The 13,954-nt window shown below is 42.1% G+C and overlaps 1 protein-coding gene across 1 annotated transcript in view; it reads left to right on the forward strand.

Moving 5' to 3' along the window:
- ERCC8 (ERCC excision repair 8, CSA ubiquitin ligase complex subunit) overlaps window positions 1-13,954 on the forward strand; it is a 42,362-nt gene that overhangs the window by 19,581 nt on the left and 8,827 nt on the right. The window contains exons 8-10 of the mRNA XM_019517819.1: window positions 2,882-2,985; window positions 7,864-7,988; window positions 9,571-9,768. Coding sequence (XP_019373364.1) covers window positions 2,882-2,985; window positions 7,864-7,988; window positions 9,571-9,768 — 427 coding nt within the window. The remainder of the gene's footprint in view (window positions 1-2,881; window positions 2,986-7,863; window positions 7,989-9,570; window positions 9,769-13,954) is intronic.

The raw sequence follows: 13,954 nt of genomic DNA on the forward strand, positions 1-13,954 counted from the left end.
TGTCTCAGCTCGTTTTGGAGTGGGGGGGGGGGGGGGGGGGGGGGGTTTCTTTCATATCAATCTTGAAAAGCCAACTTGGGTGTTGTCCAAGCTTGTCGTTCACTCTATCGCTTCCATTGACATAATGAATCACAGCTGTTCCTCTAGAAAAGAGTCTTAGAAGGCAGTGATGTTCCTGTTTTGAATATCTTGAATGTGGGGGGGCTGTCTTCCATTTATGCAGTTGCTGGATCCTACAGATTGTGCTCATAGCGAAGTTTCTAAAGGCAAGTCTTAAGAAACATAATCATTATTTTTATAATCACAAAGAGAACCAAAGACATGATGAGGTTGACAGAAACTTGAGGTTGAAATATTCTAAATGTGCTATGAATACAAATTTCTAAAAGCAGGAGATTTTGATTACAGTAGCAGTCCTAGGAACTTACTACATTTCTAGCTCTGGGGGAAGTTGATATTATTGTTTTGTCAGTAAGTGCAGCAAATCCCGCAGTATTTTCTTATAGTATCATTCGCTTTGGTATAGCAACCTGGCAAATGAGTAGAGTTCCTTAATACTTTAATTTTAAAAGTTTAAACAAAGGATTGCCCCTTTATTATTGTTAATAATTAAGAAATAAATGGGACTTCACATTACGCTAGTAAGGACCATCCCTGTATCAAAGAGCTTGTCACTGAATGATGCTGGTAGATGAGCAAGTATAAAAATACTGGACTACTGCTGCTTACCACTTCTGCTGTCAATCATATTTATGGCTGTGGTTGTTCTCTGAATTAAACAATCAGCTATTTATAGCATCCTAGTCACTGCCAGTATCCACTTCACCTGTTTTAGTGCCAGGCTCAGTGAGGACAAAGTGGATCCATGTTTCAACAGGTTTAAGATAGGGCAGCCATGTTAAAAATACATATTTTAGAATGTGTTTGGTTACAGAATATGCTTCCACAGGAAATTAGGTTAGCCCTGCCTGAAATTCAGGCCTCCAGAAAGTTCCAAGCAACATCTGTTTAAGTAAGGCTTTTCTTGAGTAACCACATTGTGAGATGGCAAACCTAGAAGGAACTAATTGTCAGTGCTTCAGTCACTAACAGTAGAGTTAAAGAAATGGGAAGAAACCTAGAAGTAAATAACGTATCGGAAATCCTACAAGATGTTCAGATACAAAAATAATAAATACAGCTAATTTCAAGCAGAGCACCCAGATTGCAGTTCCCAGCAAAATGGTTCAGATTTACTGATTTATAACCAGTCCTGGAAGCAATTAGCATGCTTAACCAAATTGTTTTGGATTTGTGGAAAGGCAGGCAGAGCACCTCACTGAAAAGATTTTTATTTGCTGGGATACCTGTAGTTTTCTACCCTTCAGTATAGGTCAATATATCTGAAATCTCTGGGAGCTACAGGTTCCTGTATGTTGATTTATTTATTTATTTATTTTGTATCACAAACATCCAGATGTTGAAAGAACTGATTTTCTTTCACAAAGTGTGTGCCTTAACTAACTTGAAAGCTGAATTGTCAATGATATAACTGCATTGTATGTGGTATTATTCATAAGCCTTTGCTTGACTATTCTGTTTAAAAAAATCCTTCCCCCTGCAATACTGGCTTCTTTGGGATCACGTACAATTAATCTCTATTGTGTCCCTCTACTCCAGTGTTATGACTGGATATTATTTGGAAAATAATAGAAATCCTGAAAGAGAGAGAGATGGTTGCAGCTTTGCTATATAACCCATCTACAGGAACACAGAAGAAGCTGGGCCTCAAACCTGATCTCTAGTCTAGTGGATGTTCCTTATTCTGTATTTTATTCTTTCAGGAATGTAGGACTTCTTAAATCTCTTTGTATGTGGTAAATGTCTATATTTGTTCAAAAGAGGGAGGAAATGAAGTTGAGTATACCATATATGAACATAAAGATGCATCATGTAAGAGTATGAATAGACAATCGGCAAGGGTTTGGCATTTGCTGTGGAATAAATGATATATGGTACCTGCATGGTCACAGTTACCCATCAGAAAGTAGAGTTAGCCACATTAATCTGAAGTCCAGAAGAAGGGTACCTGCAGAAATGAAAGCCAAACTGGGGCATCTTAGGTCTGCATCATTCTGGTACAAGTGGCCTACTGTGAGTGCTCACTATGGTGTAATATTAGGTACACCAAACACTTAACACATATAGTCTTGCATAATACATCCCTTCTCCATATTAGCTAGTTTTAATTTGATGGTTTATATGGAACATAGGATGGATAGAATTTGGAGGTCTCCTCCTTAATAAGAGTCCCTTTTAAAATTCTTACCTGAATGCGAAAGTGTGCTGTTGTCTTTGTTAATCCGCTTGTTTTTGAAGACACAACTTTGTATGGAATAGCTGAGATTACTGATTCATTAAGCAAAAGGAAAAACTGCTGCTTGTTGCGCATTGCTCAGACAATGTTTGAATTACTGTAGCAGAAAGGATTATAAAAGTGCTGATAAGTTTCACAAGGAAGAAAAAGGATATCCCTGTAACTAAAACTAACAGCATTAAAGTAAATAAAATTAAATTGTATAAACTAGAAAGAATTTTCTACAGCTTTTCTCCAATGTTTTTCCCTGCTAACACTGGATGTCGAACAGATGCTGCAAAGGCTGCAGTACACAAGCCACAATGTACCAGTGAATTTATTCAAATCAAATCTTAAAGTTTACCTTTATATCCACTTGTGAAATTAAGTTGAGTTGAATGTGATTGCACAGGGGGTACAGTCAGGGTAGATTCTGGGTCAAAATGACTGCAAAAGCTGGATCCATAACAGAGAGAGCAAGCAAGAGGCAGGCATAAGCGGGGGCAATTTCTCTACTCCATAAATCAGTGCATCTTTTTTTTTCAGTGCTGACAGTAGAGTAAAACTATGGGATGTGAGGAGAGCATCTGGATGTCTGTTTACTCTTGATCAACACAATGGTGAAAAATCCAAAGCATCTTCTGAAGCTGGTAATAAATAATACATTTATAAACAATCGTTGCAGTGGTGGTATGTTTGTTTTAAAATATTCTTCAGTTTCACATGTTCAGAGATCTTAAGACTAGATGGGACCATTACAGTCAATTAATCTAAGTTCCTTCACATCGCAAGCCATGGGATCTCATCCAGTAGCTTATGTATTTACTCCAGAAGCTTGTGCATGTGTTTTTAAGCCACATCTACATGGCAGAATTACTGTGCCAGGCAGCTGTATCCTCAAATTCCACCTTGTATCACATGGGCTGCTAGTGTGGGTAGCCTAATTGATGCTGTTTCCAGGGCTACATACAGACACTCAAAAAGCCCAAGGCTGAATTAATTCAGTCTTTACAGGTTAGTCTAAACTGCAGAGATTAAATTGAGACACAAGTGAACAGACATTTACATTTGGTTCAGGAAATGTAGCCACATGCCTGCAGTGCCTCACGCCAGAAGCCAGGGGACAGTAGAGCACAGCTCTCTGGCATGTAGCCAAGATTGTCTATGTGTTTGCTTCCTCTTCCTGCTGCAATTCCTCTGGGATTTTGTAGTCCAGCATCACAGCAGCAGGACTCTACAGGGTTGCTTATCACTTCTTCCTGCTTCCAGGTGCTTCTGGGATTTGTAGGCCACAGCCAGCAGTAAGTTTGGGCAGGGGAAGGGGTGTTTTAACCCCTCTCCCTGGCCCCAGACCCCTGCCAGAGTTTGCCAGGGAGGCGGGGAGCAGTCCTGACCATTTTCCCCCCACCCCCAACCCTCTTGTCAGCCAGCCCTCACCGCTCCAGCTAGGGAGCAGGGGGGCGGGGCCAGCCCTTTTTGCTGGATCAGACAGCACAACCTAGCCCAGGGCTGCAAAGCTTGTTGGGGAACTGTGATTTAACTTGAACCAGGAAGGGGTGTGGGACAGAAGTTTCATAAACCGGTTTAACCCAAATTAGTTAAGTCTGATAGTACACTCAACCAGGTTTATCCTAAACCAGTTTCAATCATTTTGAAACTGGTTTATGTGCACTGAGCTTCTGTTCTGTTACAGATGTAACCAATTTCTGATCACTTAAACGGGTTTATGTGTAACTTCTGTCCCTAGCCCCAGTGCTAGTTAGCGGACTACCAGCACTATACAAATGCAGGAACATTATTCTAGTTATGGAAACAGACCATGTTTGAGGGACCATTGCCTACCTTGTTAATTTTTCTTTGTAGATATATACTTAAAACAACTTACTGAGTAAAATCTTGATGTCAGTAAGCATTTTGCCATTGATTTTAGTAGAGCCAGGACTTTACTCTGTTTTAACTTAATTTCATACAATGGAGAATTCACTTCATCTTTTGTAAGTTGTTCCAGTGATTAAATATTTTTAATGATTTTAAAAAATTCTATTTCCAGTATATATTATAGGTTCAAAATTTAGCATCTGAACTTTATGCTGTTTGTTTTATAGATTTAAGGAACCCTCTACTATATGTCTTTACTTTTCTTGTTCAGTATAGAGAAAGGTATTAGATATATTTTAAAAGTTATATGCTAAGTATTAACTTTGCATAACAATAATGTTATCACGCTAATGCTAACAAGCAGTGCAAATCATAAGACTCAAAATGTTTTACATGGCACGTTTAACAACAATATTAATATTCTATATGAATCTACTTGCATGCATTTTCTGCATTTCGGAAGCAAACAAAAGTACTTCAAGTTTTAGCTCAAAAATTAATTTAGATTAATTCTGGACTATATTTTTTTAAATTTTAGCAGGGAAATTTAAATGTTAGATCTGAGGGAATCTAATGAAAAGGGGAAAGGTATTTTTATTTAAAAAATGGATCACCACATGCAAAGTAGGAATCTTATGTTTTTCAGCCCTGATCTGGAAAACAGTTTCATAGTGCTAGCCCTGAGTTGTCCCATCAGTGTGACTAACCACAGGGTGTAAACACATGCAGTAGTCTTTGTAGAATCAAAGTCTTACTCAGAAAAATAGTCGTGGTAGATTTATACATTAAACAATATGGAGGATCTGTTTTATAGGCAGTATGTTAACTTGATGCAGTAGCTTATTCTATGGTGCATAAAATTGACATGTATGTTTCTGAGAATTAAAAATATAGTTCTAGTTCAAGTAGACATTAAAGTAGCAAGAATAGAAAGAGAAAAAGAGTTTCTTTGTAATCTAGCTTGCAATTTTTGGTTATGAACAAATGGACTTCTTTTAATATTGCCTTAAAAATGGATTAATGCCAGTACAAAGAGCAATACAATGGCAACTATAAAATAAATTTAGCTTGTTAATTCATTAAAATAACTCTGTAGAGCAGGTAAAGCAGCATTCATCAAGTGGATAGTTGCATTGCACACTTGCAAATGTAGTGTAGTTATACCAGTACTTTATCTTGTTCTGGGAAAATTAGCTTCAGTGGAGCTGTGTGCAGCTATGATTCGACTGCGTATGGTGCCTGAGGCTTGCTAGTTTAGAACTACTTTAGGTATGTTTTCAGTGTGTGCTGCAGAGCAGATTACACTGAAAGAGAAATTGAAGCTCCAATCAGAAAGCTCATAATAAATGTGGAGAGGATTTAGGCCATGGACAAATATGCTATTTGAAGAACTCGAAATGCCTTTGAAGGCTCTAGATAGTGAGGATATAGATATGTACAACCAAAGTACTTTAAAATGACCTTCAAAAATGAAGAACATATTTGGGGGACTTCCTCTTGAAGGATTTCCTTGAAATATCTATATGCTTCAGTGATCCTCTGGCATCCCACAATGCTCTGGCTGTCATGCCAGAGCACTATGGCAGGCTCATGGCAGGCTAGCAAAGCAGGCAGTCAGTGTGTGCTCTCCTATGTGTTTGACTGTCCTTAGAAACCACCAGAGGCCAAGAGACATTTATAGATTCCTGCTCTCTAGCCCCCAGGCTGGAGAGCAGTGCAGTTGCAAGTTTTCATGGCCATTTTGAAGTCAGCCACACATCTGCATGGCACCAAATTTGCAGCATTTCAGGTGCTTGGTATTGCTGTTCATACCCTTGTTTACATATACAAAAATGCAAATGTGTACTTAAAGTGTTCACTAGTTAGTTAGGGGTAAAGTTCTAGGAGGAGAAAAATCTGTTTGTCATACAGGCTTTTTGCACTATGTTCATAAAAAGTTTGCATTTTACATTGTAAAAGAGAGTAATACTTATTTCAATATAGATGGAAAAAACTTTTTTTGGATCCTGCTTTTCCTTGGCACCCAAAAAAGCCCTTGGAATCTGTAGAAAAATATACTATCACCTTCTTTTGGGTCGGCTTTGTTAACACTTTGCAGTACCTCCCATGAGTGTTGTCAGCCTGACTAGAACATCCTAATACCTGCAATAATAGCAAGTGCTGAATTGGCTTAACATGCTAAAACTTCAGTGTTGAGCCAATTTAGATCTAAAATAATTAGAGGTGCACCAATATATTGATCTGATGTTGGACTGGCAACAATAGAAAGAAAATTGACTGTATTGGAAATCGGCTTTTTTTGCCTGATGTGGCTGATAATTTGGCCTATAATTGCCCCGTGCATGTGTGCAGCTGCAGCGCAGCACGGAAGTGGTGAGGAGCACATCCCAGCAGTTTGGAGAGCTGTGTCCAGCTGGTAAGTTTGTTGTGGTAGAAGGGAGAGGGAAGGGGCATGGTGGGGAGGACAGATTGTGCCCCCCCACGGTGAGGGTGGGAGAGGGGCTGGTGCAGGTGTTGCCCAGCTGAGGCGGAGCACGGGATAGAGCCACGGCTCATGCAGGGGGGTGTAGTGGGGGGGAGAAGGCAGCTCCCACTGCTGCACACAGCCCGGGAGGGCACGGGGTGTTTTGCCCCCAGATCTGCACACGGTAAGGGCAGGCTGCTGCTTTAGGCTGGGGTCAGGGCTGCACCATGCTCTTCCTGGCGGGGAGGCTGGGCCAGGTGGTGGCAGCACTGGGAGGAGGGGTTGGACAGGGCTATGGCAAATTTTGGGATGGATGCAGCCCCCCATAACCTCCATCCTAGTGCTGCCACCCCGAGCACAGCCCGGCCTGGCCCTGGCCCCAGCCACATCCTGCAGCAGCAACCTGCCCCCACACCTCACAGATCACAAGGCACAGGCCCCTCGTGCCCTCCCAGGGTACGTGTAGCTGCGGGAGCTGCTCCCCCCCCCCATGCCCACTGGATAAGCTGTGGCTCCATCCTGCATCTCGCCTCACCCTGGCTTGACAGTCCCTGCCCCAGCCCCGCTCCCTCCTTCACTGCAGAGGCTTCTATTGACACCCCCCACCCAACACTCCTACCTTCCCCTGCCCCTTCCACCACAACAGACTTACTAGCTGGACACTGCTCTTCAGGCTTCCAGGCTGCATATCAGAAATTGGCTCAGTATCAGCCAACATACTTCCTTAAATTGGCTATCAGTATTGGACCCAAAAATCGGTATCGGTGCACCCCTAAAAGTAATGGATTACTTTGTACAAGGGGAGTCCCCTGTGATTCTGTGGTAAAATCCTTGTCTGCCACACAGGAGACCCAGGTTCAATTCCCAGGCACTTATACAAATATAGCCACTGAGGCACCAAACATCAGTATTCACTCTGGCTTTTGGATTCTGTCTCAGTGGCATAAAGGGGAGGATGGAAGATTTGGGCAGCCTCTGCTCCTCCAAAAATTCCTGCCTAGGCATATGCATTGAAGGTCTGGGTGACCTCTTATAAATACACCATGATCTGGAAGAATCAATGCTTGTTCAACTTTGTACAAGGGTTACTTTGTACAATCTTATATAACAAACTTTGTTGACATGAAATCCAAAAAATTTCCATTATATATTTTTATAAGAATCTTGCTTTCATTTTTCTGGACAGCAAATACTGCGCATAATGGAAGAGTTAATGGCTTGTGTTTTACAAGTGATGGGCTTCATTTTCTGACTGTTGGTACAGATGATAGGATGAGACTCTGGAACAGTTCCACTGGGGAAAACACACTGGTAAGATTTTTAAATGACTTTCCTTTGCATTGTTAGCTGCATTTAAATAGCTGGGTTAGGTCATGTAATTCAGGTTTGCGCACTAATCTCATACAAGAAATTACTGCCTAATCTTTCATGATCTACTTAAGTATTTCGATTATTCAAATGTCATTTAGCTTAAACAGTAAGCTGAATGTGAGCCAACAACATGGCCCTTGTTACGATCAGGGCCAGAAGTTGTGCTGGCCTCTTCCCAGCGAGGGGGCTGGGTCTGGGCTGCACTGAGGGTGGGCAGTGACAGCACTGGGAGGGTGGTACGGGGGGCTACAGCCACCCCAAAATTCACCATAACCCCATCACCCAGCATTGCTGCCCAGCCTCCCCCCAACCCAGGAAGAGGCTGGCATATCCTCCGGCCCTGAGCACGTAGCAGACAGCCCTCCCTTAGCCGGTGCAGAAATCCTGGGGGCTTGTCTCCCGTGCCTCCCCCAAGGGAGCACAGAGTGTGCCGTGCCTTCTGGACAAACCACAGCTCTGTCCTTCGCCCTGCCCCAGCTGGGTAGCACCTGCCCCAGCCCCAGCTCAACTCCCTCCCTCACCATGGGGCCCTCGATCTGCACCCCTTCCCTCCCCCCGCCCCCTGACTTACTGGCCAGATGCTACTGGGCTGCACTCCTGGCTGCATGCGTGCTGTGGCTGCATGCTACATTTATCAGTGACATTTATTGGCCACATCAGCCAAAAACAGCTGATTGCTGATTATGTCAATTTTCCTTCTGTCAGTGCCCATATGATATTAACCGATGTATCAGTGCACCTCTAGCACTGTGACACTCTAGTTCAGTTTTGGACCCCCACTACAGAAAGAATGTGGATAAATTGGAGAGTGTCCAGAGAGCAATGAAAATGGTTAGAGGGCTGGGGCACATGATTTCTGAGGAAAGGCTGAAGGACCTGGGCTTATTTATTCCGAAGAAGAGAAGACTGAGTGGGGGATTTAATAACAACTTTCAATGACCTGGAGGGTGATTCCACCTGGAGGGTGATGGAGCTAGACTGTTCTCAGTGGTGGCAGGTAACAGAACAAGGAGCAGTGGTCTCAAGTTGCAGCAAGGGAAGGTTAGGTTAGATGTTAGGAAAAACTTTCTCCCAAGAGGGTAGTAAAACAATGGAACAGATTACCCAAAGAGGTTGTCAAGGTTTTTTAAGACCCGTCTAGACAACATCTTGGCTGGAATGATCTAGTTGAGGATGGTCCTGCTTTGAACAGAGGGGTGACCTCCTGAGGTCCCTTCCAACACTGATTTTCTATGATGAATCCTATGGCTTCCCTGCACCTTAGCGAGTTGAAAGCAGTGCAGTGCAGACAAGCATTGAGCTACGCTGCGCAGCTTCAGGAGCTGGAACATAGCAAGCTGATCAGTTAATGGACTTTCCGCACGCTCTCAAGTTGAAAGCCAGTGGTGCAGCCAAAATATCAGATGCTTGCATAATAATGATTTAGTGGTGAATGACCCATAAATTGAAATGATTAATGTTTAAAGCCACAAAAACAAGCATTGTATAATAATGGCTAATTGAAAATTCTTGCATTTTACAGGTGAACTATGGAAAAGTTCCTAATACGAGTAGGAAAGGAATCAAATTTGCCATCTCTCGTGGCTGTAATCCAGAATTTGCTTTTGTGCCATATGATAGTAACATTGCTGTTTACACAGTTTACTCTGGTGAATTGATAACTATGCTCAGAGGACATTACAGCACTGTTGATTGCTGTGTATTCCAGTCTGATTTTCAGGTAAGTGAAGTATCTGAGAGAATTTTGAATGTTCAGGCAATGTGCCAGACCAATTACATACAAAATAATAAATTTTAAGGCCAGAAGGGATCATTATATCATTTAGTCCATTGATTCCCAACCAGGGTATTGTGGTGCCCTGGAATGCCACAAGGTTTTATAAGAGTGTTGTGCAATATTAGTACAGTTACTTACACGTGGTTCATAAGATAAAGAGATTTCAAATCATGTCAAAAACATTTTGACCTGTCTTCCTAAGTTCTTTGCAACAAATGAATTGCTCTGTTATTTTTCTGTAGTCAAGACATGAGTGAAAACTAAGGATTAGCATTTTTCAAGGGATCCTTTAAGTCTGATGAAAGGTGCCAAAGTTTAACAAGGAGTACCTTGAGTCTAAAAAGAATGACAGCTAGTGAATTCATCTGACCTCTTCTGTACTATAGGCTGTTTATTTTGCCCTTTTTATCTTCCAACTTTGATTTAAAGACTCAAGCAACAGAGAGTCCTTTGCTTCATTCTCTGCTAGATTTTAAGTGCTTTGGTACTAAGTATTTTCAAACAAGAAGCTTGTCTTCTCTGTCTGTCCACTAAGACTCCAAAATCCTTTTCAGTCCCTGTTTTCCAGAATACCATTCCCCCACTCTGTGGCTGTGGGATGTGTTCTTCATTCCTTGATTTATGACCTTACAATTGACTGTGTTAAATCCTTATTAATGTACTCAGTTTAGCAAGCAATCTAGATCACTTTATATGACCTCCCTGTTCTCGGCATTATTTATTAATTTAGTAATGTTTGTAGTCAGAAATTTTTTATAAACGGTGATCATTGAAGACTTTGAGTGATTCTTAACAAACCAATCAGAAACATGCCTGTTGATCAAGATTGCAGGTTTATATCTACTTTTGGAGATTTGTCAGCCAGTTCTTAAAACTATGTAACATGAGCTTTGTTGACACTGAACTGCTAATTTTTAACCAAATGCCATTAAATCATCTTCAAACTTGAGGCACGCCTCCATAACTATTGTGAACTGAGTGGCATCCCATTTTAAAAGTTTCTTTGTTTCAGTGCTTACTTCCTTGCTGTAGGAGCAGGGCAGCAGCCAGGTAAGGAGACCCTGAGCCTGCCCTTATTTGCTTCTCTTCTTACACATGAAACTGCCTGTATCCTCTTATCTGTTTACATTACTTTCATCATCCTTCAAAGGATCTCCTGGTGGCATCTGGTTGAGAATCAGTGACTTAAGTAAAGAAACAGGGCTTAATAGCAACACAGACAGTGTCTTACTCAGACAGCAAAGGCACAGAATGAGTACAGGTGATGTCAGGAACTGCTGCTTAATTGAAAGATTTTTCTCCTTGTTTTTATGTGCAGCAAATATATCTGAGACATCTTTCTTTCCCCAAGGCACAGTTGGTGACCTGCCTCACTAGCAAATGTATAAATATATAGGAAAAAATAGGGAACACTCAATTTAAAAGCTTATTTGCATTCTTGTCTTCAGAAATTCCAGAATTAATGTTGAACATCTTATACTGAATTGTACTAAGAGCATAAAATACTATACTGTCCATCTAGCCCAGTATCCTGTCTCCAACAGTGAAGGAAAGGATGCTTTTGGAGGGGAGACCTTAAAAAAGATTCCACAATGTATAATGTATAAAACAGCATTGACCTGTTTATACATTTAGAAATAGAAACAGATTGTCAGCATTTTTGGAGGATTATCAGCCCCAATCCTGAAAACGTGTATGCACATGAGTAATTTTATTTATGTACATAGTCCCAGAGGGGCCAGTACGGCAACTTGTATGAATAAATGCAGATGTTTACAAAATCAGGCCCATAGAATGAATAACAGGTTCTAATTTAATTCAGCCTGTATTGGAACTAATTTTAGAACATAATTTATGAAAAGAGGCTTGCATTTAAGGTGCCAATAAATAACTATTTTAAAAAGTCCTGTTATGGAGGTGTCTTAGCAGCTACTTAGGTATGTGTAAAAACCAACTTGTCTTTTAGCAGAATTTGTTATCAACTTGAATTAAAAATATACTTGGAACATTTCATTCTAAGGGCAGGGCATTTTTTTTTATCTTACAGATATGTTGTCACATTATTAACAAAATAATGCTTTGATAGCTTGGAGTCTGTCTGCATATATAAACATCTTTCTACACACACAAACAGGAATCTGAAAAATACCAGGGTCTACAAGTAGAAACCTTATCATAGAGATAATGAACCAATATTTTTTGGATGTCAGAAAAAGAGTTTGCTTCATCAGATGCTAATTAAGTAAGAAGCAAACTACTGCTTGAAAAGCTTATGCATTTCTGATATAGTTAGTCTGTGAGGTGCAGCTCTACCTTGTCTTTTTTGTGTCTTCAGACTAACACAGCTAACTACCTCTCTGCTCAAGAATTTCTTCGACCAAAAATGAGTAAAGGAGTTCTTTAATAAAATGCTAAGAAATTGAAGATGTGATAGACTATTGGCTCTTCAGTGGAAGCACTGTCTGCCACGTTTTGAACACTGCTGCCTAGCGCAACAGGCCGCATTCCTGGTTGGTCCTTGGGCATTACCATAATTAATGTTTGTTTGTATTAAAAAGCCACATGAGACTGACTGAATGTAGGCTTTCTGCTGTTTGTTCCTCAGCTGATTAAAACTACTTTTATCTCCTTACTGCTCCAGTAGTTTCATACCTCAAGCATAGTCTAAAAAGGAGCATAACTAGATTTCCATTTGGTTAATATTTTAATTACTTTATTTGTTAACTTTAATATTTTAAGGCTCTAAATCCCCTACTAGACGTATACCAAATTACTGATCTTCAGCATCAAATTAAGAAAATTTATTCTGAGGAACCTTGTAATAAAACTTGGGGCGGGGGAGAGAGAAATAAGTTTAAAAAGTGAAGTCTACTTAATGGTAACACAGTGCTATTTTGGTGAGCTATTCCCAAGGGAAATCTCAAATATCATGTCTTGTGGTCTGATACTTGTCTGGATCGTATCACCAATGTAAAATCAAGACTCTGTTATTCTTTATTTTAGAGATGCACCAATATGTTGGTTGCCTATTGGATTGGCACCAATACAATTGAAATTTTATATTATTGGCTATTTGCTTTTTTTTGGCTGTTGTAGCTGATAGTGTTCACTGATAATTAATTATGCCTTCTGGCTGGGGCCCCCGGAAGCTAGATATCAGGAGGCACTACTTCACAGTCAGGGTGGCTAGGATCTGGAACCAACTTCCAAGGGAAGTGGGGCTTGCCCCTACCCTGGGGGTCTTCTAAAGAAGGCCAGATAATCACCTAGCTGGGGTTGTTTGACCCCAGGATTCTTTCCTGCCATGGCAGGGGGTCAGACTTGATGATCTACTCAGGTCCCTTCCGACCCTACCAACTATGAAACTGTGACGCCTGGGTTCCTGTGAAGCTGTGGCCCCTGAACACCTGGGTTTCCTTCTGAGAGCTAGGGTGACCCCATATATGCCCATCCCCTCACCAGCAGACCAAGTCGGGCTGGAGCAGAGCAGCTGCCACAGCATCCCTGGTGCTGGCATGGCATGGACTGTGGGCTGGAGCAGGGGCGGGTGCTGTAAAGGGTGCCGAATGCCGCAGACATGACTGGGTGGGGGGCGAAGGTGGAGCTGAGCTGCCTGGCCCAGCCTGGCTCAACTCAGCCCACAGTGCCTGAGGGTCTGTGCCCCAGGAGCTGGGGACAGAGCCTGGCAAGGGCTAGGGCAGCCGCTCCCCACACTTTGCAGCAGGGTTCTTCCACCAGTGGGGAACCTGGCCCAGAGACTATCTCGACCTGGACAGCCTCGAGCTCAGGCAGCTGCCCCCAGGCTAGGGTTGAGGTGGGGTCCAGGTTTTCCCAGACAAGTCCTCCCTTTTAGCCCCCTGCCCTCTATCGGGGCGGGTTTTTAAAATGCAAGCAAACGTCTGAGTTTTTGCTTTGCCTCTGCTTTTCCTGGGTACTTGCAGCTTGGCTGCTTGGGGCTGGGAGCAGTGGGGCAAGGTGGTTGGCTGCCAGGGAAATCATGTGCTGTCCGTGCAGGCCCTGGCAGCTGCTTGGAGGTGAGAGAGAGAGAGAGAGGGCGTGCATGCGCCTGCAAGCTGCGTAGGCAGCAGGGCTGGCAGGTCAGGGGGCTGTGGGTTGGGAGTGAGGGGCA

The sequence above is a fragment of the Gavialis gangeticus genome, unplaced genomic scaffold (genome assembly GCF_001723915.1).
Source record: "Gavialis gangeticus isolate Ggan-Ray unplaced genomic scaffold, GavGan_comp1, whole genome shotgun sequence".
In the NCBI taxonomy this organism is placed as follows: domain Eukaryota; kingdom Metazoa; phylum Chordata; order Crocodylia; family Gavialidae; genus Gavialis; species Gavialis gangeticus.